The 25791-nt window shown below is 37.9% G+C and overlaps 1 protein-coding gene across 1 annotated transcript in view; it reads left to right on the top strand.

Annotated features, from left to right (window-relative positions):
- SUCLG2 (succinate-CoA ligase GDP-forming subunit beta) overlaps positions 1-25791 on the top strand; it is a 131822-nt gene that overhangs the window by 102799 nt on the left and 3232 nt on the right. The window contains exon 10 of the mRNA XM_076346618.1: positions 19460-19580. Coding sequence (XP_076202733.1) covers positions 19460-19580 — 121 coding nt within the window. The remainder of the gene's footprint in view (positions 1-19459; positions 19581-25791) is intronic.

The raw sequence follows: 25791 nt of genomic DNA, 5'->3' as shown, positions 1-25791 counted from the left end.
GGCAATTACAAACCAAAAATAAAAAATCTTACTCAGATTTCCTGATTTTTTTTTAAAAAATTTACTAAAACTTTGTATTGCCTTTTCAACAATAAAATCCATATGCTTGGAGTGGTTAAATATATCTGTAAAGGTCAATCTGAGAATATAATTTCAATAGCAATGCCTTATTTTAAATTGGTTTATATATTCTCTGTACTTCTGATAGTGGTGACTGTACAAGAATGTTCTCTTTATGTGAACAAGTAAATATATTCATTGCATAAGGATTAATGAAATACAAGTGTAGCTGTGTTGATTGTTCTGTGAAGTACCACACCTGTTTACATTTGAATCCATTGCAGAACAGTTCTGCATGAGATTTTTCCTAATCTCTGCTTTGTTGAATATTTGAAAACACATAAAAATTAAGAATTTTGCACATGTATTTAGGTGCTTTGTTATCCAAACTTGATTATTTGGACTTCGAGCAGGTGGTGTTTTTTTGACAGGATGAATAAAATACTACCACGTACAATAATCTTACTGCTCTACTTGAGCAGAGGAATACATTCACAGATGAGAGCGTGCGGGAACTGGTAAATTGGATCATTTCAATATTGCTGTATTATTGTTCCTTCCGATTTTCATCGAGACTAGCCAGTTAATTTGCTTTCTTTGGACCACTGGCTGTATGACTCCTCACCTTTCTAGAGAACTTGTATGTATTTTAAATGAAACCTTGAGACATTCACTGCTAGATATCTGCCAAAATGAACACTGATCCTTTCATTCTGCTTTTTGCTTTCTGAATCCGACCTGTCTTGTTCTTACTCCGTGACAATGCTTTTTCTTCCACATCAAATTACTACTTTGATAATCTCTTGCAGAAGAACCTTTACAACTGCTTGTGTATTGTCATTACAATGCATGAGTAGCCACAACTTGCTGACACAGTTCATTCTTTCTTTCATTCTGAATTCTAAAGCCTCTTGATATATTGTAATCAAATATTTGGGTTTGTCATCCAGCTAGTTGAAAAATCATGAAATGGTGACTGTAAAGTATTTGAGTATTTGAGAGAAATGTACTGACTGTTTCAACAAGGACCTATCACACTTTTCCAGTGCTTCTCATTTCTGATTTGCGTCAATTTTGTCTGCAGCAATGTGTTGCCTGGAGTTGCGATTGGTAATCATCACATTTCCGAGATAGCTTTGATCACGTGCTCATAGAGGATTTTGTGAACAATCTAATTCCATGTGATCAGCATAATCCCAAATGAAAGGAGTGATACAGTAATCACTGTACATTTACCTTGGCTTTAATTTGTTGAAAATTTTTTTTTTAAAGTATACATTCTTCTTTATGCAGTTTCAGTAGTGTTTCACTCTTGGTTTTGGAACAAAGAAGAGAACTTACAAAGAAGTTTGTAACTTTCAGAAGGAGAGTATTTTTCTTCATTGAGATGAACGGCAAGTTTCACTCTGTTTCAGGCATTTATGGTGAGAAGGAATTGTAGGCAGTGGAACAGATTTAAAAACAAAGAAATTTTTTTTTTGAGTGCTACTTAATGAAAGTCCTTAGAGATTTAGATATGCTTCTAATTTGGCTCAAAATTGGAACTGTTTAGAAGTTTGTAGGGCAAAGAGATTTTCTTGATACTTTACTTTTGATACTTCTTAAATTTTTCATCCACGTTGTGTTTAATTCTGAAGAGAATCAGCATTCCAGCAAACACCAGGGAACACCAAACACCTGTTGGTTTTTCTGTTAGGTACGATATAGGACTTTCTGGGTGTCTTGAAACAAAGTTTTGAAACATTGCCCAGTCATTTGTGGAAAGAATTAAATTCATAGGCTCAAATCGAGGGAGTAATTCAAAAGAGTTTGCCAGTCTGCGACTGGCAAAGGATTATAAATTAGTATATCTGTCAGCTGCAGACACTGCAGACAAACAACAAAAGTGAAACTTTGATAATGATTGTATTATTATCTGTTGTTATTCAAGAATCATTCAGTTGACTTCATGGATTATAAAGTTAAATTGTTTCCCCTCCTTTCCCCCTCCTCTTTCTATCACACCACCAAAAACTAGTTTGCAATACTATACATGAGTTACAGGTATTTAAACAAAGTCGTTGATTTTTACGTACCTGTATTAGAGTTCTGGAGCAATCTTGTATTAAGTCTGTAAGAAATTTGGTGTTTTGTTAGTTCAAGGTTTAACTATAATGAAAAAGAACATTTAGAAAGAAGTGGCATCATGCTATTCTAGCCTAGGTCTTGGCACGTCTTTTGTGTCCTTAATTGTTTGTGTTGTAGTTTTTTGTTTATTTTACCAGCAGAAGTTTTTTGTCTGTCAAAGATGTCACTTGTGCAATATGCCTGCATGTTACTTTTATTCTATTTGAATGTAATGAGCTTGTAAAGGTCTTGTAAATTTACTTTTCCCATTTAAGTGGAGGAAAAAAGCATGCAAGTGCTGCCATTATATTCAAAACTGTATTCAAGCAGCGGATTACATTTCTCGTCTATTTTGGATTAATATAACAGTCCTACAAAGAATTTAATCTTTTAACGTAAGCAACATAGTTTGCTCTGTCTTCGTATTGATGCCTAATTGTTGCATTTCAGAAGATGAAAATAAGGTTTTACAGGAAGTGTAATTATACAGTCTTTCAGATCTAAACACTTGTTGGTATGGAAGGCAAACTGTTCTTGCAAATTATTTAAGCCTGTGAAATTAAATAAGCTCTAATGAATATTTTTTATATCTGAAACTCAGCCTTTATGTTTTCAAAATAAGACAGGATTTCAAGCAGTTAATTCCAGTGACAACTTTTCACAGCTTAGGAGTTACCTTAGTTTTACAGAATTAGTCTTAACCCATGGCCTTTAACATTTTACCCACTCATGCAGGCATTTTTCAATTAATAAGAGAGCTGGCATCTTAGCAATGAATATAGATAGGGAAGCCTGCAATTAATAGATAACCTGAAACAATAGTTTTAATAGCCCGTGATTGAGCTTATTTAATATATAAGGAGATTTTCTCACTTAAAGAATAAGTGAACGTGTGCGAGATTACCAGCATGCATCAGGGGTATGCCATTGTCTGGACTGAAAAGAGCCGTGCATCTGTAGATAGTTGATAATTCAGATAATTATTCATTTATGTGTAACTGACTGTTTCATAATAAGAGAGGGGTGCACGTTTGGGTTTTTATTTTGTCTGAATTAGATAGGGAAATGATTAATTACAGAGCTGTATTTTGTGTCAAGTTGTGAATAAATATGTTTAGCATTCGTATGGTTGTTTACAAACAGGAAACCCACACCACTTGCCAACAGTTTGATTAAAAAAAAAAAATCATTCAATTCATCACTAATTCTCTGTAGGAGAGATCTTTACATTTGTGTAGTTTGGCATATTGTAATTAAATTCTTTTAAAACGTTTTAATTAGGCAGAAGTAAACCAGAGTCCTTTCGTTTGCTCTTTGTAAACACTCTAAGGTGTCACCGAGGTGAGAGCCGTTGAGAGTGCTGCAGGGTATCTTGGCTTTTGAAAAGTACCCAGCTTGGGTTTTTTAGTGTGTGTCCACACTTAATTGATAGATGGCCTTATCAAATCAAATAATAAATTCAAGAAACAGTTCTTCAATTAAAGTTCTTCAGCCGTGCGTTGGTGCCATGAAGACCAAATGTGGTAGAGTACTTCGGACTGACGTCTCATTTGTAATGTTTTCCACCCAGAAAAGGAGGGCCTTCTGGAACAGTGACTTGTTGCGAAGGTGTTCAGTTTGCCCATCGTCTTTTTTGCAAGCACTGCTGAGGACCACTGAGTTTCTGTCCCTTTCAAAGGACCTGGATAAGGTCTTCTGGGCCTTATCTGACACACCTCCATGTGTCATCTACTTGCTTCCCAGAGCTATAATTTGTCTCTATGTAGGGCCAGCACTGGTGAGAATATAGCCACGGGTCGCTGTGGTGGGTGGCTGCAAGTGCCTGCATTCATTTAAAGTGCTTTCCTGTGGAGGTGAATTGTAGCACTCAAATGGCAACTACAGTGAGTTAAAAGGCAATAGCTTGAAGCGCATGTGGATTTGCTTTCAGGACCAGTATATTAGCTCACAGTGGAACCACTGTCATTTTGCAGCTGCTGGATTAGGTCAATCGATATTACAGTGTCATTACTGTTGTTGTGACTGGTAGTATTTCTCCTTTTGTATTGGCTCTTGATGGACCAGGACTTCATTGTGCCAGACAGTATGTCAACGCAGCATAAAAACCAAGTCTCTAATCCAAAGAGCTGACAGTACTAGGATATGACTTTGCATTACAGCTAAGTCATATTAGGTGAAAAGGCAAGGTCTTGCTCCTCGCTCCTTCCATTCATGCTTTAATTGAATTAAAGCCACTACAGAAACCTGTGCCCTGAGGTTCCAGGAGGGTCCAAGATGGAAAATGGAGATGGAGAGCTACAATCACAGTGGTTTCAGGTTTCCAAGAGTCTTACCTTTGTCAACCCGTGAGGTTTTTGGGAGGTTGTAGATGTCATGACTAAAAGGTGTCAGTGGAGGGGCACATGGGCGGGGGGGTGGGGGGGGAGATCTTAATGGAAAGCTTCTTTCAGGCATGAGAAAGTGCACTAAGATGACTATTTACGTTTAGCTGGTGGCTGCCATCAACTGGCAGGACAGAATCTAGGCAGGTACCTACCCTGTTGATGCTTGAGGGTGGGACTGAGATGATGATGGGCCATTAAGGGCCTTGAAAGTGAAGGAAAGGCTTTCCTTGATTAATCAGCACTACTATGGCAGACTGTGGCTCAGCATGAAATACCCACTTGGAAGCGCTTTTATGTAATCTCTCTTTCAAATTCTCTTTAGCTACTACTGTGCTTAAGTACTTAAAAAGTAATTAACAAAAACTACACGCAATACATGCATTAAACTGTGTCTGCCTGCATTAATTTCCTTGCTTGTAACCATTTGTATTGTTTTCTTTTGAAATAGAGACTTTGAATTCACTTTTTTTTTTACAGCTTAGCCCAGATTGTGATTGGTTCTTGGTACTCTGTGTATCTGAGAACAAGGTGCGTTTCTCAGGTGATGAAATAGGAAAAATTTCCCATTGTCAGAATCTTTCTGTGTATCATTCAGCAGTGAAATAAAAAAAAAAGTTGCCATAAGAACATACAAATCCATAATTTCACTTTTATGCTACCAAATTGTAGAATAAGTAATCAGCTTTGGATGTATTTGCTTATCTGATTTTGAGATCAAAAGGTATGAGACAGTGCTGGACGTACCTGTTTGCTTAGTATTAAATATTACAATTGAGTTTTGCACTATAGTAAGGTTCTGAAATCGTTTTTGTTTGGGAGTTGGCTTCCTACGCCAAGGAACTACTGTTAAGTTGCCAGTATAATACAGTATTGATCACCGCAGAAAATCTGAATTCAGAAAAAGTCTGCTACTGAAGCCAAGTGACAGCTTTTGGCTGTGTGATAGATGGTTGGTTTTATAACTGAATATTTGCTGGCTATATGTTTGTTTTCATCATGCTTAGTTTCAAGTGTTATGACTGCATAATTTTGAGGCTCATTCTGACTTTTTTTGCAATTTAATGAGGGAGTTTTAAATCCTCATAAAATTTTCTAATTCTCATTGAAGTTAACAGGTATCTGGATTTTTTAAGTAGGCTTGGAAAACTCAAAAAATGGCTCTCCTAGATATATTTTCCTTGACCATATTGCAAAATCACTTGTGAAGCAAGGTAATACGGTTAACAGAGACACGTACAATTCCATGTGTTGCTCTGCACAGAACTGGGTTGAGATATAAGAAGCAGGCTGTGATTTACATGCATCTCCTGTTAATTTTAATGTGTATGACTCCCCATGGCTGCCTTGAGCATCTCAACCTTGATTAATCCAAAGTTAAGTTCCTTTATGCCAGCTTATCCGTGATTGTTTTATGCTCACTCCATCTGTTTCTTAATGTAGCTCTATAACTTCTTTCACAGTTCAGATTTGCTGATTATATCACTTTGGGGTTGTGGTTAAAACATTCAGCTCTGTTTTTATTACAAGATGCTGTGATAAATTTGTGAAAAGTGGCTGGTAGATCATTATTGAGTAATTATTTCTCTGAAGGTGATTCCCTTTTTTAGTGCAGAAAATAGGTTAAAAAGTTGACTGAAAATGAAGGTGATAGGTTAATTTATTAGGAAGAGTAAAGTGACATCACTGATTTGTACTTCTCAAAGAGTCAGGCCAAATTTTTTTGCCCTTGTTGTAAGGAAAAAAATGTTAAGTTGCATTTTATGATTTTTGCAAGTAGCAAGACAATCCAAAAGGTATGTAGAACCACTTTGTCAACTCCTGAGTCATCCCATTTTGCAATAATACAGTTCTTAGCTTAGCATCCTATTTGTGGGGATGTTATTACTGGTCATTAATTTTTAAACTGTCACTTTTTTTTTTTTTTTTAGTTTAAATTACTTTATATAAACCTTGCAGAAGATAAATATCATTATCCATCTTTCAGCAGTCCTATTCTGAGCTGAATGTCTTTAATATATGATGCCAGAACGGCCAGTCTTCAGAAGAGACATTTCTGGAACAAAATTTCTCACTAACGTTTAGGTGGTAGCAGGTCCTGATGGTCACCTACTTCTGGTGCAGACTGGGAAAGAGTCTGAGCTGATGGGTAGTAATCTGCTCCACATCTCCTTCTGCTGGTCAGGAAATGTTGCAGGCTGAGTTTAGCAAGGTGGGAGGGAAATGTCCTAATGCTACTTCTGCTGTCTTCCACCTAGGGCTTGGTACGTCCCAGGGAACTAGCTCTTCTCCCTCTGGTTGACCACCGGTTGCTTAGTGAGTAGGCTTAATGAAGCAAGAGGAAGAGGGCATACATAAGCTATTCTTAAACTTGTTCCCCATACGGACAAAGTCATAGGTATGAATTTCAGTTTCCAAATTCTGATTGGACTCCTAGCCTTGAAAGGATAGGAAAGAGCAAGGAATTAATTGTATTAAAATGAAAAGAGAAGTAATCAAAATCACCCATTCCGATCACTTGTCCAGTGCCACATACCTGAACAATATTAAGTGGTAACTGCTGAGATTAGACAGGATCGTAATCATTGAAACTGATAAAGGAACGTATGACTCAAGCATTAACTATTTTGTGATTTAGTTTGGACGGGGGTGGGGGTGCATAGCTGTAATAAAGAAATGATAGATATACGTTTTGTTTTAATGGAAGAATGTAACTGCATTGAGTAAGATTTGGATCTGTCTTGATCTGATCTTTTTTTCCCAGTAGTAGCCAAAGCAGGTTCCTAGAGAAGAACACAAGAAGAGGACAAGTGTGTGAGGGCACTTTCCTGATATATTCCGCCTGTTTTCTAGTAATCTTTGATATCTTTGTACTTACGACTCTTTGGTGACTTTCCTTCCATGAATTTGTTACTGTATATTCTCAACTCATGTAAGCTTTTGATATAAACAATATCCTGTGGCAATGAGTTTCACACAATAACTGTATGCTATATTTAAAAATAACAGTAAAAGGACCCCTTTTGTATTTTCACCATCTCTGGCATTACAAGAACTAAGGACTAAGCCATAAAATTACCTGGAGGCAGGTACAAAATGATTGCACCCTGTTCCTTTTTCTCTTGTTACTTGCAGTCTTTGCTATGTATCCTCCTTTACCTTTCCTTTTCTAAGATGGGAAGTCCTAGTTTATTTAGTCTTTCTGTATACAAAGCTTGTTCAGTCTCTTTGTCACTCTTCTTCGTACCTTTCTCAGTTTTACTATTTCCATTTTGATTTACTTACATGTTAATAGTTAGCTGATTTTTGTGGTAGTAATTCAGAACCTAATGAGCACAGTAATTCAGGTTTTCGGTGACTACAATGTTACCATAAAAGAACATTTTTGGAGATTTCAGACATGTATATGCAGTTCAGTACCCATGACAATGCATTTTTATACTTTAATTAAGCTTCTTGAAGTACATAATTCCTTTTTAAAAGTTTCCATTGTCTCAGTAAGAAAAACACTGTGACCTAGATAAGAGCTTCTGTAGCATTTCATTCTCTTCTGCATGGTGAATACGTATCGGATGTTTCTCAGGTGGCGAAGTAGGAAGATCCCAAGTCTTTCTAGAGCAGAAGAATAACTGTTCTTCATCTCTTTTCTCCCTTGTGATGAGTACGATCAGTTAGTATTTTGATGCTCTAGATAAATATAGTATTTATGTTTCTAAGGCTATTTCTAAAGAGGGAATAAAGATAGGTTTTGATGACTGTTGGTTTCAGGAAATAAGTCCCTTGCCATGATGGCTTGAAAAGTGGTAGTTGGGCATGTCCTTTACCCAAAACAAGGTGTAGAACTGAACACATAATGATATGAAAAAGAAATGACAGATGACTGTGGTGCTGTGAAGTCTTATGGTGTCAATCTTTCAACACGTGGAGTCTCTCTTAAAATTCCAGCTCCTAGATTCCTGTGCCTTCTTTAAACAGAAGATGAAATCTTCATGTTAAGTGAGTTCCAAACTTTCAATATGGGGAGAAAACCGAAGTCTGTTTTAAAGATGACGAATTTTTTTTTTCTTGTTCTCCTGAGCAGAAATGCAAAGTCACGATGATTGACTTGCCTTTTTTCCTTTTCTTTCTTTTTTTCCTTTTTTTTTGGTCTTCCTGGGAATTAGCAATATTCATCAGACTTTTTGGTTGCTAACTTTGTATATGTGGCCATTCCTTTAGGACCTCCTTTCTCTGTCTGTGGAAACTGGTTCTGATGCTGCATTTGCAAAACATTTTCAAGGATATGTTACTTTTTTTGACCCCTGCTTTTGTTTTGGGGCATTTTGTTCATAATGTAAGAAAAATGTAAGCATCAAGCACGCTCACCAAAAGGCATTTTAGTTTTGTACTTGAGATTTTTCTGGGCACAATTCTTACTGTCCAGACTGGGAGGTCTAAAAATTGCCAGACTAGAACAGACCTGACAAAACTTGTTTTGCATTAGTCATTGCTTTGAAAGTAGGCATTGCCAAATACTTTAGAGAAAGGTGTAGTAATGTTGCCATGAACAAATATCATTTCAGTATCTTGCAGGACAAATTCATTTTTACTGTTTCCAGATAGTGGATGACAGATGTTTGAGAGCACAAGCATGAGCTTTTGATACCTAGTAGACCTGTGGGTATTCTCATCAGCCATGGATGTGCCTTCTTTTGGAGAGTGGCTATATTCACACAAATCTTGCTCTCTCCCCGGACCACTCCTGTTAGATAGGCTGCTTTGATAGGATCCCATGTGCCTTTTGAAGGCTACATAGGTATTAGACATGTAGAGACTCCAGAAACAAATTCAGAAATGAATGTTTTGGAATAGTTTTAAAGTGACATGTTGAAATGTTGTGCTTTGTTTGGAAATTTCACTGGTGGTCCTCAAACATTATTCACATCAAGATTTCAGGTCTTAGTGTGGGGGTGTTTGTTTGTTTGTTTTTTTCTTCCCTGAATTATAAAGTAACTGTTTACAGTAAGGCACATTCTGGCTGGACTTATGTCAAAGTCAAATCAACGGCCAACAGGTAGAGAGAAGGCACACCTTAAGATGTTTTCAAATTTATAATACATACATTTTTAACTGGCTGTTGAAATAAACATGGAGACTTGAACTAGTCATCAAATCAACAGTTCTATTTAGTCAAGCCCTTCTGTGGATATTTGTGATTGTATCATTTAATAGTATCATTTTTTGGTAATTTGCCAAGTGTCTGTAACACACCGCAACGCACTGACCAGTGTAACTTACTGTTTGAACAATTCATCTGACAGCAGCCCGTGCTGTGGATTGTGTACTGCACCAGTTCCATTTTTATAATATATCCATGTCTCCAGGTACTCCCTCTTTTGAGGAATATTGCATTTTTTTGAGTTCAAATGATTGAAAATCGTTTGGCCTTTTTGCCTTTTAACACATCATAAAGTATGATGAAACTGTACACAGGTGCACCCCAGGGCATAGCACGTTGCTGAAATAACAGGAACACATGCTACTTGTTGTATCACATTGCTTAAATGATGATCACATTGCTATGTTATTTTTCAGAAAGCTGATTATTGTTTAGCAAAAATCTAATTTGAACTTCAGACACTAAGAATGTTAGAGAAACGGTACTATGTGCCTTTGAGAAATTAATCTGAAGTGCAGAGGCAAAATTCAGCAAATACTGCATGAATTTTAATGGACTTTGCTCTTGTGGAAGAACTACTTGCAGTCATGCTACTGTATAAACTGTCTTGGATGAGTGGTTTTGGATGGTATCTATAACTGATCCTGCTAATATGGTACAGTCAAATAACACGAATTCCCTAAGCACTTAATGACCAGTGCTTACTGCATATGCCTACAAGAGGGGTGGTGTGGGTGTATCTTGTTTTTGCTAGAATAAAATCCCCCAAATCAGACCTAAACATGCAACTACCCTTAGTTCTGGGTGCACAAGGAGGAAATTAAAAGAAATCTGAAATATTGCACTCTCATCTGACACACAAGAACTGATTGTGTGTGTTTTTTCCATCTTGCAATATGTGGTCATGTAGGTAGTCATCATCCCTTAATTTTATATTGGTCTGCATTCTGATCTGCTCATAAAGGGGCTTGATCTCCTTGAAGCTCAGACATTTAAATGATAGTCAGAACAAATTTATGTACTTTTATTCCTGGTACCCATGATCTGATAGAAGAGTTATCCTCCCATATTGGCACCAAAAATGCAATTGTTCTAGCAACTACCAGCTGCATTTTGTCCCCAAAACAATACTAAAAGCTGTTGTCCCAATTCTCAAATATACTTCAGAACAGTACTTTGTGGTCTCAACGTTTTTCTTTCCCTCTGTTTCCTTATTCTTGTCCTTTATTATCATAATTAATGGTTACATTAGGAGGTGGTTGTGCCTTCCTATCAGTGAAAGAGCATGCCCTCATGGTTGCAGGCACTCGCTTGCTGTGCCTGTATTCTGAAGTAGGATTAATTAGCTCACACTCTGGACTGTATTGACGTGGTGTATATGGTTTCTGGACAGGAGCTGTCTGATGTCTTGCCAGGTGGTAGCACAGGCATGGAAAGCACCTGACGGTTTGCATCTTCATAAACACATCTGAAATGTGATCACATACCAAGGGCTGCACAGGAATGACGGCATTACTGTGATAATGTGTTTGTGCCAGGGCTCAGAGTGTGCAGTGTGTCCTGCAGACAAGGAAACATTCCTAAAACCGCCTCGATGCGAGACTTTCCTCACTGAAAAGTAATATTGAAATGAAGGTTCCCAAGGTCACATTGTTGCCTGCCATGATATTTTGGAATTTGAAGGAGACTGTGTGCCTAGAATTAGAATATTCCTGTCCCCAAAACACGGGCTCCTCGCAGCTGGGCAAAGGAAGGTTTCTGGGGGACTGTTTCCAGTACCATACTGTGGTGTGTAATCTGCCAGTCCTCATTTCATCTCATACCACTAATTTAGTGAGCTCTGGTCCCTTAATTTTTTTCTTATGTCAGTGCTACAGAGAGGAGTAAGACAAAATCCCAGGACGGAGGTGTTCCTGTTACCGTAAGTCGGCAGATGAGGAACTCTCTAAGACTCAATTTGGAGTTTTAGAAAGCAGGCATTCTTTATTGTGGCGCCGGGTGCTAGGTGGAATTTCCACAAATCAAGCACACCTATGGCTAGATCACCGTTACATTTATACACAAGAATTACAAGGTAATACACTCCCAGTTACAATGATTGGTTAGTGATTTACATATAATTATAATATCAGTTGTGTCATTCTCTTCTGTTACTACGCTTGCACAGGGGAAGGGTCTTCACCTGGGCAATGGTCATCTTGACCTATGGGTGTGGGTTTTAGTATTATAATGAAGGCAGTTCACTTCAGGACACCTTAAAAGTAAGTTCTGTTGCCAAGTTGGCCAGCTAGATATCTACTTTGCCAGGTTGTCAAATAACTCATCCTATATATAACAGAACCCAGGTGCTATATACAATAGAACCCAGGTGCTCTGGTTATGGTCTAGAGGGTCCAGAGAATAGGAACTTTAAGGAACACAGCCCCGGGTAACAAGTAGCACAGCACCCATACATAACGCTAACGTAAAACTAACTTATTAAAATCAAGATGTTCTTATAGTTGATTATTTCACAACCAAACATAAAAAGATTCAGTATAACTTAAGATAATCTTCAACATTCCTGGCGGTCCATTCTGGGAGCTATCTTTGGTATCGGAGGGCACCAAAGCTCTCCCTGCTACAGAACCCTGCTCACCTGCATGCTTTTCTTACCCCATTGAAGGGCCACAGCCTGGATCTGGTCAATTAGCAGAGGACTGTTGCTGAATCATTTTCAAAGCAGCAAAAGCCAATAAAATTGTATCCTGTTCTAGAGCCTGCATTTGCTATAAGCAGGAAAGACTGAAGACTGTAGGCTGACTGTTTTAGCACATAAGAAACAATCAGCAAATGATTTTGCATCATTTTTGTAAAGTAAAATGAGATAGTTTGGCTTTAAGTAGAAAAAAATAACCCTGCTCTTCTCTCCAAGGGGATGTTTATATTCCTTTTCCACATTGAATTGCACTGTCCTCTAGTGGATATTTTAAGCAATTGGTTTTGTGTTCGTAAATTTTTCATACTGCTCTGCTACAGTAGGTTTAATCTTTGTTTTCAAATGAACCATAAACGTTGTCTGATATAAAAAGCTAGAGGATTAGAGTAATATTTCAAAACTGGATAAGAAAAAGTTACATTTGACCTGCGGTCCAAGTTATAATAATATAGAGACATTTAAAAATGTTTGTATCTGACTTATCAGTTGGAGCAGAAAGATATAGAGTGAAGATGCAGTTGTATGGCATCTGTGGTTTATTACATTTTTATTACATTGAGAGTTTTGGATATAATCTGCTTCTTCCACATTGAAACAAACTTTGTAAACTGAATAAATGAATAATAAAGACCAATGGAATAATAGGAAGGATTAAATGCACCTTATTAGATTCAAAGTGAAGAATTATGCATCCCATTTTACCCAGTGGTTTGGTTTTTTTCTTAGTAGTGCTACCTACCTCTTAAAAGGCATAGGGAATAGATCTTTGTCTGGGACATAGAATGTTTGACTTGTAGTCCAGGTAAACTCAACCATCTCCAAAGGGTTTGGAAAATGTCCTCACCTCTCTTCCTCAGTGTCTGTGTCTCCAAAACAGATAACAAGGAGACTCACTTTCTCCTTGTCATGCTGAAGATCTCTTTCTTAATAAAAGCAATGTGTAGCTGCTAAAAAGTTGAATGAGAGAATGTTCCTTGCTTACCTGTAGCTAATTAAGTATCTGTTCCTGGGATTCTCTAGTCCTGGCAAAATTGTGTTCATGTAAGTGTATCTTGCTTTGCTGTTGGTAAAGGTTCCCACAATCTTCCAGCTCTGTGAGAAAGAAGCTCTTGCTTATCACTATTATGAAGGCCAGTGGATCTTCACGAGGCCAAACTGCAGCCTGGATATCTGATTTCAGAAGTGTTGAATACCCTTCTTTTTAACTGGGATTCCCTGGGAGTTGAGGCGCTAAGCATCTCTGAAGATCAGACTGGGAATATAAAACTCTTAAGTGACAGTGCTTGTCAGGCTTGTATATGTTTGCAGTACTGGACGTCTGGATCCAGCTGTAGGTAACAGCCCCTTTACTTTCCCTCCATGAGCTGGGAATAGTTCTGCATCTTCAGCGCTTCTGTCTCAGCATCCTGCAACGTGAGCTTCCCACATTCTTTGGTATGTTTAAGCAATTTGAGATATCGCCCTTCCACTGGTGTGTGTTATGTTGAAGGAAGGAGAGAAGAAACAAATGCCTGGCAGTATGCTGCTGGCTTGCTTTGCTTGTTTATTTTCTGGCAACTTAATGATTTAGTTTGGTAAAGGAATGTGTTTTTGTGGAGACACAAAATTAGACCCCGTTGACCAGAAGGATTGGGAGACGTGATACATGTTTTAACCTCAAAAAATGCTAGAAGCCTCCAGGCAGGAACATGTTTGCCAGCTATACCATGGGAACCCACCATCTTCCATATAGATGTGACCTGTGGCATGCTGGAGAAGAAAACTTGACAAATATAGTCTGCTTCATACCGTCTGGGTACACTTTTAGCTGATGAAAGAGTTAGGAGTGGTCAATAAATTAATTCAGTTAGCTTGAAATGTAAAGGTGTTTTTTTCAGATTTCTATCAAAGCAAACTGTAAGCAAGTTCTTTGCTAGTGTAGCTTTTAATTTGCTGCAGATGTAGTTTTACTGACAGTTGCTGAACAGCTTGTTTTCAGCTAAAATAAATGGATTGAGCTTCAGAGCAACAGTTTACAGCAAGGGATTATATTGGTGATTTTATAATATAGTTCACTGTGTGAGTGTTCATGCATCTGTGTGTGCATGGCTAATAGTTGGAAAACTGTTGCAAGTCTTTCCTGCTGTCATCAGATGAGATAAGGGGGAGGGGGGAGGTTTGAAAGAGCTTCTCCTAAAAAATACACTAGCTGAAACTTTGATTAAAGGGATCTGAATGTTGGAATAATTACGTTTTTGAGCTCTCTTTATGTCAGCCACCCTGAAATATTTTGTTAAAACATGTATTTTAAAACATACATTTAAAAAAGCCCCACATTAAGTTCCGGTATACATTTTCAGTAGTATTCGGAAGAGATCTGTGCTGTACAGTCATGGTCTTGGTGATTTGGGGTTTGGTTTTTACCGGACAGTTCTCTAATTGTATTTCTGGCCTCACATTTTTGTACATAACTAATATTCATTCTGATCCTGAAAGGCAATAGCTCAATTGGCTTACACATTCCCACCTTATCCCAGGTCCTACCAGCACGCTGGGGGTTCTTCCTCACTTCAGGGCCACTGTTCATGTGTCTGCAGGGTCAGTCAGATCCAGGAGCTGCTTTGGCATCCGCATGGCTCAGATGCTAATGTGAGCACAGGAGAGGGGTGTTTATGTGCAGGGGGAGGGAGGGGGAAAGCAAGACAGCTTCTTTGGTGGCTGCCCATACTTAGATCATCTTCAAATGATTATGAAACCTCAGCCTAAGTTAACTTGCATTCGTGTTTAGATTTCTGTTTTGTGTGAGATTCAGAGCGTTACCTTGTATAAGTATCTGCCATTGTTCTGTGCTACAGCGCATTGTCATCCTACGCCTGTTGTAATTGTTCTGTGGTAATAACAAAGGTGGAAAATGAAAGAGAAATAACAACTTGCAAGTGTCAAGTTTTTTGTCCTCTCTATTTTTATGTGCAAAATTTGTGGTGTTAGTGCAGACTCTGAAGGATATTCAGCAGACTGGAATGCAACGGCTGCAGACAGCAAGACGTCCTGTGTATAGATTTATAAATGGGCTGTAGGAAAAGTGGAATGCTTTATAGGTGCTGCCTATATTAATCCTTAAATGTATGATGATCAGATGTCAGTGTGCATTTTGTTAAGGCTAAGAACATTTTAGAAGAAAAAAAAAAAGAAGAAATTATAGTAAATGCACACACACTATATCTATTTTTAGAGTGCAGGCAGGTATGCTAAATCTGCTTCTGCTGTACATAAAATACCCTTAGTTGCGTGGAACGTGGCAGCCTTGTGGATTATGTCGGTGATCCAATACAATTCTAACAGTAATCTCCTAGCACCATTACTTCAGTTAGAATACAATCACGCTTATTTGGGGTGGGGGTTTTTTGGTGCTAAACATTCAAAGCAGAATTGCAGGCTTTGTCAAGGCTCACTTTAACAAAAAGTCACTGTAAATTAAAACTGTTAGTTTTATTAATAAAGCAACGTAGATTTTATATAGATATAGCTATACAGAAACATATCTAATTTCTTACATAAAGAGAGAAGAGGCTATTTGTGTGTCTGCATATATGTGCATATAGTATTTAGGAGCTGTGGGATTAATGGGTATTCCAGCATTTGCAAAGATTCAGTAGCGTATCTAGCATGAAGACAGCCATAATGCAGCACTCGCTTAGTTGCTATCACTTTGGCTTCCCAGCATTGGTGCTTAGACCTGGCAGACTGGGGGTTGTTACCACTATTGATGGCGATGTCTTCATGCTATTGTGCGTTCCCTTATTTCTCCAGAGGAGTCTGTAATCAGTTGCGAGTACATTTGATAGTGATTTCACATCTATCAGTTGTTTTGGTGGATGGAAAGAACCCAACCTGTGGATATGCTGCTATCTTTAGTTTCCTTGATAATGTTGCTGAAATACAAAATAATTTTATAAGGCATGCTGTTGGGTAAAAATGGTTATTAGAATAACAATGCTATCAAGTAACCTGTCTTGTATGTAGACAGTTTGCCCTCTCCTTAATATGTCTAATATTCCATATGCATTAGATACTGAGCATGTTAATATGTTATTGTTCTGGTATATAATGGGAGGTTTATTTTTCTTACAGACTTAAATAACACAGAGATTGTGCACATGAAATACTGAAAACCTTTTCATCCATGTACTGGGTCTGAATGTTAAAGTTCTTTCAGCTGGAAGCACAAGATCTAGTCGGGCTACAGAAGCATATATAAACAATGCTCACAAATTTCAGTGGAGTTGAAGTGAATCTCAGCATCATTTGGACTGATCTTTTGGCTTATTTGGAAGATTACAATAAAACCCAAGATTGAATTCTCGACCTGATTCAGTTTCTTATTGATTGAATCCTGTTAGACTCCTCTTTAATTTAACAGTGTATTTTTATTAAAGCCAGGCATACAAACATCAATTATCCAAGCTGCATCTGATTTCCTTCAACCTTTTTTTTTCTTTTTGCTGCCAATGGATTAGAAGACCTGATTAGAATTCAGCTTGAAAGCTGAAAAGCAGATCCTTAAATGAGAATGTCTGCATTAGGAATTAAAATATCTGTACGGGGCATAAAATCCTCCTCCTTATCGCTAATAATGTAAACACACTTGGTTAAGTTGATCTGTCACATGCCTGGCGCGGTGCCCCTGAATTAGGAGCATGTATTAGAAAGGGCGGAACAGTGTCTGTGGCTTGTCCTGCTGATAGAATACATCACTAGTCTCTTTTAACATCAAAGTGCTTCGCATAGATATCTCTCTACCATAAGGGTTAATGTGATAAGAGTTTGAAGGGCTCCATTTTTTCTTTATGTGTTTTTACCTCCCAGCACCAAGAATGTTTGCATGTGCACAAGCAGTAGGAGCAAGGCAGGGAAGGGGCCTTCTAAGTTTCACTGTTGGTAGATTCTACAAAGTTAAGGATTTTACAACAATGCGAAGGTGAAATAAAAAATTGCAATGGCATCACCAACTTAACATCCAGAAAACCCTAGACTGGTAAATGCATGCATTTAACATGACATTAAAGTGTTGGCCCATGTCTAAACTATAAGAAAGCGTTATAAAATCAATTAAATGTATGTTTGATTTAACTGGATTATTAATTTCCTTCTGATACCTAGTGTGCTCTGCCTGCAATGAGGAAGCCATGTCATGAGCCACATGCAGGCTGTTACTGTGCAAGCTCTATGAACTGGAGCAGTTGGGGTCATGTGTACCGAATCATCGTACCTAATTTCAGAGGGAGAAATTTGGGTATCAGGATTTTTAAGGGAGTTTATTATTAATTATCGTTCTACTTATATAGCATTAGAGATGTTTTGTGCTTTGAAAATGCAGACGAGAATTCTGTTTATAGTATCAGGGTGCCCAGAAGAGTGAGCAAATCTTAATTGGATGATTCCACTGCAAATAGTAGGAGGAGAAAAGTAGCAGGGGCAGGCAGCATCCTAGCACATCAGCACTGGACAACTAGATGAAAGAGTTGGTGTCTAATAAGCTTGAGAGGAGAAAATGGTGCTGTGTCCCGTATGGTCTGATGGGAACTGTTCTGGCCACTCTTGGGCGGCATCATGAGAAGTCTTGGAGCTGGGAGCAGCAGCGGGTGATGAGAGAGATGTCAACGAGGTAGTCTCATTGCCATCTTCATTTTATGACTGTTCTGCTAGCATTGGAGTTCTATAGTGCGATGTAAACGCAGCATATGTTTACAGTAAGGGATGCTTTTGCAGTCTAGGGTACTGCTGAAGGATATTGGTGAGCTGATTTCACGTGGGAAGCAAAGTACGTGTTGAGATTTTTTCTTTTTATTGCTGCATTGTGGATGGCAGTATTACTGACAGTGGTGAGCTTTCAATCTGTGTGTGTGTGACTGCACATCACAGGAGTTAATTGTCACATTTTGTCTGCAGAGAAATACTAAACCTGATAGCGCAGAGCTATAAACGTGCGTGACTGCAGGGAATTTTCTTGGTGCTGGTATGAGTGGCTACCTGGAGGTGGGCAAAGTGAATCTGTTCATCTTGTGCAATGAGTTAAGGATAATTGCGGTTGACATCATGCACAAGTGAAATTCAGTGATATTTTGTTCCTTCAAACCTAATCCCGTCTTTATCTTGACTTCTTTTGAGTCAGCGTGATTCTGGCAAAGCTTGTTTGTGACACCCAGTGAAGCTTATTGTAGAGCACCCCGAATCTTGTGGATTAGCCCCACTATGGAATGAGAAACAGCATAGCTGCATCTGTATGGTGTCCCCCTTGACTTAATAAGCCATGGTGGGAAGCCTGGTATATGAACTTGGGTTCAATATTATACTACCTTACCAAGTGGAAAGAAAACCATATTAATATCTTCTATGTATTAATGCATTGTATGTTGTGAAAGGTAATTTAATTGTGAATGGGGAGCAGGAATTTCAGTTTCCAGAAACTGATGAATAGCAGTTTTTTGAGGTTATCAATTAATCTGTTGTAATGAATGTTCTTCATTACATGCCTCTCCTTGTTAATTAGAAGGGATTTTTACTCCTCTTTATCAAGTCAGGGCAAGTATATTACCTTTTCCTCTGTACTGCTTATGATAAAGTGCATATCCAGATTGTTTTGTGAAGTGTCCACATTAATATTTCATTGCATGTGCGTCTGCACATTCATACACTGTGTTTTCTGAGCTCCAACCTCTGATGATTATTCAATACATTAAAAAAATCCAAAATACAGATTGTTTAATCTCTTTTTATTTATACTTATCAGTAGAAATTCCCCTTTTCTGTGTAATAATGTGTTTATGACATTAATTACCATGCCAGTTCAGACCAAGGCAATTAATCACTGCTACGCACTACAGAAACAATAGACTCAGAATCAAGTTCTCTGAGTACAGAGGTGAAGCTCGTACCTTCCCTAAATGAGAACCTGCCTGACAGAGGGGAATTTGTACCCTGGTTTGGATCTTTTACCCATGTTTATTTAAAAAACAAAGCCAAAACAAAACACAAACAAAACCCCCACCTATTTCCTCCTCTGTTTCTTTCCTACAGGTTGAAGCAATACTTGTAAACATTTTTGGTGGGATCGTGAACTGTGCCATTATAGCCAATGGTATTACCAAAGCTTGCCGAGAGCTTGAGCTGAAAGTACCTCTGGTGGTCAGACTGGAAGGTGAGTGCTAATGGTTTCAGACAAAAAACATCCCTCAGGTGCACAGTAATCCACTTTGGCTTTCTTCAGTCTCTAATCTCTAAACAGATTAGTCCCACACAATAAGAATATGTCCAATTCTTCATCCATAGCATGACCTGAAGTCAATAAACTCTTTCCTTACATATTTCTGTATTCCTGGTCCCTGGTGGTACTTGAAGCAATGAAATTTTGCAGTGAAAGCATTTTGGTTTTGCTTGTAACATTTGCATTGCAAATAGAAATTATTTGGATGCCAGTTTCTGTTTACTGGAAGGTATTTCTTTTTCAAATGATTTTTACTGAATGCAATTCCATTATTGCTAAACCTGTAGCAACATACAGTTTTCTTAAATTTATTCCAATATCATAATTAAAAGAAAGATGTTAGAAACAGTATTTGTGTGAGAGAGATTACTGTAATGTGTTCTTCTGCCCAAATATCCAATCCAGCTAAAATCCATTAAAAAGCAGATTTGGTAATGGTAAGGAATATTTTTTTAGTACATCCAGCATTGTTAAACTGGAAACAAGTAATAGAGAGGTAAGGAAGAGCACTCTTTGGCAGTTACTGGCTTTAATATAATGGCAGTAGATATGGAGTTCTGTCTCTAATTTCTGAGAAGTACCCTGAAGGAGGAAAGGAGATTCTTCTTCTGCCATTGACTGAAAAAGTGCTTTGATCAAAATCAGCACACAACTCTTGTAAGCTTAAAACATTTCTTTTTTGCCAAGTAGGTTTAAAAATAGAGGTTTTTCTGTTTTGGTTTCTTTTTTTAAGGCCTGTTCCTCAAAAACTTCAATATTCATGTTTGGGCGTGTTTAAAGAGCATGAAATGTCCTATCACTCAGCATTGGTGGTGAAAGGAGGATATGCATCCCTTTATGTACCTGAGATAGAAAATAATAAGGTGTTTTTTAACGTTATGATAGAGGGGAGAGGGGAAAAAAGGTTCTGAATACACCAGACTCTTTCCTTTTCAAAAACTAAAGTCACCAGGCCACTTGAAGATGCAGGTTACCCATGAAGCCCTTTGGTAAGAGGGGTACTTGTTTTGCCTTTCATGAGAAAGCAGGGTTTTCCTATCCCTCGTTCTCATGCTACATTACACACGATACGTAGTTCACATCAGGGGAGACCACAGCCTGCGACATGCAATTTTGTCCTGTTAAACTTCTGCTGTGCATGTCACTGCAGGGTTCGAACGCTTTCCAGAGTGCATTCTTGGTTTAACATGGGTAGGTTTTTGCTGTGGTAAGTGCAGGAAAATTTAAGTACTCTAAAATGGATTTTAGAAACAAATTGTGAAAATTTTCTTTGGATTATGCAGCACCACTAAACACCTTAAGAGAGTAAGTAGATAGTTTAATATGGATGAAGGAGAGACTGATGGATGTTGGTTAGAAGCAGGAAAGTTTCATAATATAAAATCTCATTGTTTATCAGCTCTAGGCAATGTTGTTTAGCTTTTTGTCACAGCAAAAAAAATTTCCTGTCTGTCATAGCTGGGAAAAAGTTTATCTGTCAGATCTGCAAGGCTTCTCATCTATTGTAGCTGTTATTTTTTAAGTGAAGATATTGGAAAAGACGTTAGTTTTCCTTATGAACAAGATAGTTGAAAGTTGTTTCTATTGCGGTATTTGAAACCGGTTTAAGAGAAACAGGAAAATCAACTTGCTCCTTTTAAACTGCAGTCTGGTAGGTCTGCCACTGGGTTTTTTTGACCTTTCTCCAGTACTTTCAATACTTCCATGATTGTACACAAGTAAGGGTGAATTTTTTATTTTTAACATGAGTTCTGGGAGATTGCAAGAGGCAAAGCAGTCCCTGAGCTGAACGAGGAGAGTCCCGCTGCTACTGCACTGTGGAGTTTGTCTGGAAGAGAAGGTGTGGAGCAGGAGTGCTTCTGCCTGGGGGTTGCACAAAGCCCTGCAGAGGTGACTGCATAGTGCCTGTTCCTCTTGAGCCTGTGACCTTTATGAGTCTCATGTGCTGCTTCATCCACAGAGGCCGAAGCTGAATCTTTAGAATGTCTAACACAGATTTTAATGCAAACATCTTTTCTTGGTCATCTTCCCATGATTGCTTACTCTTTACTAGGTTTGTAGTAATGCTTCTCCTAGACTAGTTGCTGTCTCCAGAGATGGCGATACCATGTTTTCATTAGGAAACTCTGTCCCAGTATAATACAGCATAATATTTATCTCAAAAGTTTTTTAATTCCTTCTCTTATTCCTAGTGTTACCAGTTCATCCTAAACGAAGAGCTATGAAGTTTACAGCCTTCAGATGTTGTACTTACAAACTGTTAGCTTGTAACTCCTGCTTTCTCTGCCTCCTTAATCACCCAACCAAGCAATATATATATATATATATTTGATTCTTTTAATCTTTTCTCAGAAATCAATCCCTGTGGATCCTTAATCATCTTCGGTGTTCTTCTTTGAACTCATACCGGGTTATCCAAACATACAAGGATTTTGAATTAATAATGAGTACTGTGGAAGTAATAAGGCTACCCAAGACTTTTTAAAATGTCATCAATAACATTTTACACTTCAAAAGGAGAAAGAAGAACAAGCACTTTTTTGGATTTCCATTTTGACCATTTTTCCAGCAGAAGGTTGATGTTTTATTCCCATAAATCTAACAGATTTGTGACCTGCACTTTAAAGACTCTTTGCCCTCATGCACTGTACTACAAATGTCTTGATGACTAGAGTTTTAATCAGTCAAATCTGTCTCGATTTAGCAGGATTCTGTGGACAAATCTTTATCAGTTGTATAATAATTACAAGCTGTTTTACCAGTGGATAAAGAAAGGATTACTCTCCTCTTTGAAAATGGTAACTTTATAATTACATGTATTTACTTGCCTTATCAGTAAAGAACTCACCAGCTGAGACGTGGGGTTGGTGTTGTTTAAAAAGCTCATGGAAAGATGGAGAAACCACACACTCCAAATTTTATCTTTTACAGTTGTAGAAAACTAACTTCTGCTGGTTTTATGCAGCATTTTTTCCCCTTTAAAGTGTGGTGTACTTCAGTTAAGTTTTGTGAACTAACTAGGAGCGCTGAATGGAAGCCAAACCTTGTTTCTCATTTATATAGCTCAGAGTTTGATGAAAAGAGGAAAGAATAAAAAAGAATTGTGAATTAGATGTCCTCTTCCTATGCTAGAAATTTTACATTCTCTCTCTTTCAACAATTAATTCTTTGCTTCTGTGGTCATAGGACAAGAAGACTTGGGAGGAATTAGAACTACTTAGTATGTTGAAACGCAGCTAGAAGCAAGTTGGTGTTTATTCAAATGTCTGAATCCAAAATTTCTTATTATATTTTCAGCCATGTGATTCGCAATCTTCTGTGTTTTTCAGAATCTAATGATTTTTTTATTATATTCAGAAATCTTTTACACACAAGTGAAATTTTGCTCCATTTTGTATATCTTGCTCAAAAATATGGTTTAGTATGTATGCCTGTGATTTTTAGTATCTCAAATTGCCTGTCAAGAGAGAAGAATGGGGTATTGCAAAGTCACATTTAGAACTTCCTTCGTATCAACCTCTTCGGACATCTTGGGTTTAAACATTCAGCACAGATATAAATGTGCTTGAGTCTTTCCCAGTTTGGATGTAAACATGGGGCAGGGGAAAAGATTAAAATACTCTTTGGGAAAAGTTCAAGATAGAAAAGGGCAAATGGGGTGGACAGAACAGAAAGAGTTTAATTGTCTCTTGTGAGACAATTCTTAAAGTGAAAGTTGGTTTATTCTTGACTGCAGAGCCAACAGCTACAAGATGTGTGAGCCACCAAAACTTCGTAGGTTCCCTAGCTAAAGATCATTACTTAAAGCTGATCCCTAGCCAAACCTCAAATCAAATGTTGACTGAATGTTAGCTAGTGATGAACTTTAAACCTTGTTCCTTATTCTCCAGTACCTCTGTCTTTGAGACCCGAGAGGCTATGAGTGTCCAGCTTGTGGGCTAGCAGAAATGACATAACCTGGACCCGTGCCAGGGCGGGACATTTGGCTCTTAATACGCTCATCAGTGTAGCATGTCAAAGCTGAACCATTACTATTGGTAATGTAACACGGTTGCAATGTGTTCACGCCAAGAATATTGTCAGACGTACTGCATATTGTGAAATATTTTGTCATAGCAGAATGTTTTGGGTAGATCAGATTATCTTTTACGTTAATCTTCTATTTCTTAGGATGTACCAAATGTATATAATTGTGTCTTTTCCCCTTATATCTTACTTACCTGAAAAGCTAGAAGTGGCATTGCAGAGTCTTGCATCCGCTCCAGCCATCAGCATTACACAGTGGCAATTTAGCCTGTTCCTAATGGTTTTATGACAGTGCAAGTGAATAAATGAGCGTTATCAAAATCCTGTTGGAGTATGGTCGGGGATGTTTTATTTGTTTGTTTTCGTTCAACCTATGCAGTCCTCTTGACTCATTTGTAACAATGTGTGCTGGTATAATCTTGCAATTTATAGGAACATGCTTAGGTAGAATATTTATTACTACGATTTTTAGGTAATGAGTTGAATAGATTCGCTTTGCTAGTGAAAGCAGAGATTTCAAGGCAATAAAAGTGTAAATGTGAGTGATTGCATGTACACAGACAGAGAGGTTGTTTCAGAAGGAGGATATTTAGATTAAAAAGCCTGAAAGTATCTGCTGATAAAATTACATCTTTCCTGTTTTTCCATGGAGTGTTATTGACAGTAATATGTGTCAGAAGGAAAAAACTACTTTTTCTCATCAGAAAGCCATTCCCTTAATAGAAGTCAAGTTTAAAAAAAAAAAAAGAAAAAAAAAACAAACAAAAAAACCCAGCAACAACAACAAAAGCCCTGTAGCCTTCAGTCCTGTGAATTTTCACCGTTTCTCAGTTGGCTACAGTGTAGGTGAAGGGCAGGTTATTTTGATAGCCTGCGTATGAGATTCTGTTTACAGTTCTCTGACACCATCCAGTGGCAGGAGGTTAATGTTAGAATAGTGGGATTATTTGTTTATTTTAACATCTACTGCAATAAGATGATACCCTTTGTAGATTCTTAAATGTTTCCAGTGTTTTCTGAGCGTTTCATTTTAAAACTCTTACCTCTGCTTTCAGCAGGATCTCATTAAAATTTCTGTATTGTCCATACATCTAAAATACTTATCACAGTGGGATAAAAAGCTATCATTAAAAGAAGAAAATTACAGCAAAGGAAATATTTGCTGAAAAATATGCTTAGTTGTATGGCCTGCCTATAAAACAGTATTTTATTTAATATATACAAAATGTACCCTTACTCTTGACTGCAGTGGGATTTTTTTCAGCTTTCATATTTTCATTTGTCTGCATAAACTCCTCCCTCCCTTCTTAGCGGCCTGTGTTTTGTATTGATTTTGTAATGCATGTTAGACAAGTGGTGTGCAGAGCAATCAATGCAGTGCAGAACAGATCCGATGTATTGTTCCCACTCTGACCTGTTAGTAAATTAATATTGGCCACTTAGTGAAGAGCAAAAGTTAGTTTTAAATACGTGGCTATCACAAACAGCATAATATTTTTCTCTGTGGGAGAATTTCCAGGAAAATTTTTCCCTCTTTCCATTTTTTTCTCCTCACACCACTTTGTCTCGTAGAATCCTGTTTGAGAGATCGGTACAATCTTGACTGTTTTAAATGTTTATCACACTTGTATCTAAATAATAGATAAAACCTTCCAGACTTGATGGGAGTCGCTATACAAATGTGAGGAACTTAACAGAGAAGAGAACCTTCGTAATGCCTTCTGACTTCCCTGTACAGTTCTGTACTGGCAACTAGCAGCTTCCACATTACGTTATATAGGATGGTTGGGGAAAAAAAAAATATTACGCTCTTTTTTGCCCGTAATACTCTTTTTTTCTGTAGGAAAAGTCCTGTACAGTTCTGGATGTTACTATGCAACCAAATCCCCCTTCTGTCAGAGATTTCAGATGTCTTTTGACCTTCCTACACAAGTCCCACAGTGTGTCCTCTGCATATCGATGGGAAGCGTGACCTCTTCTGCCAGTGCTTTTAAACAGCTAGCAGATGGGGTCCCACACTCCTCTTCCAGACACCTGCCTCTCCTATCACAAAGTGCTGGGGCCTGCTGCGACAGAGATGTCTTTGGTCTCTTTCGGCGCCGGGAGTGGGAATCCTGAC

Source organism: Aptenodytes patagonicus, chromosome 8 (assembly GCF_965638725.1).
Source record: "Aptenodytes patagonicus chromosome 8, bAptPat1.pri.cur, whole genome shotgun sequence".
In the NCBI taxonomy this organism is placed as follows: Eukaryota; Metazoa; Chordata; class Aves; order Sphenisciformes; family Spheniscidae; genus Aptenodytes; species Aptenodytes patagonicus.
Note: the sequence above shows the minus strand (reverse complement) of the source record. Positions and strands in the feature narration are given on the sequence as shown.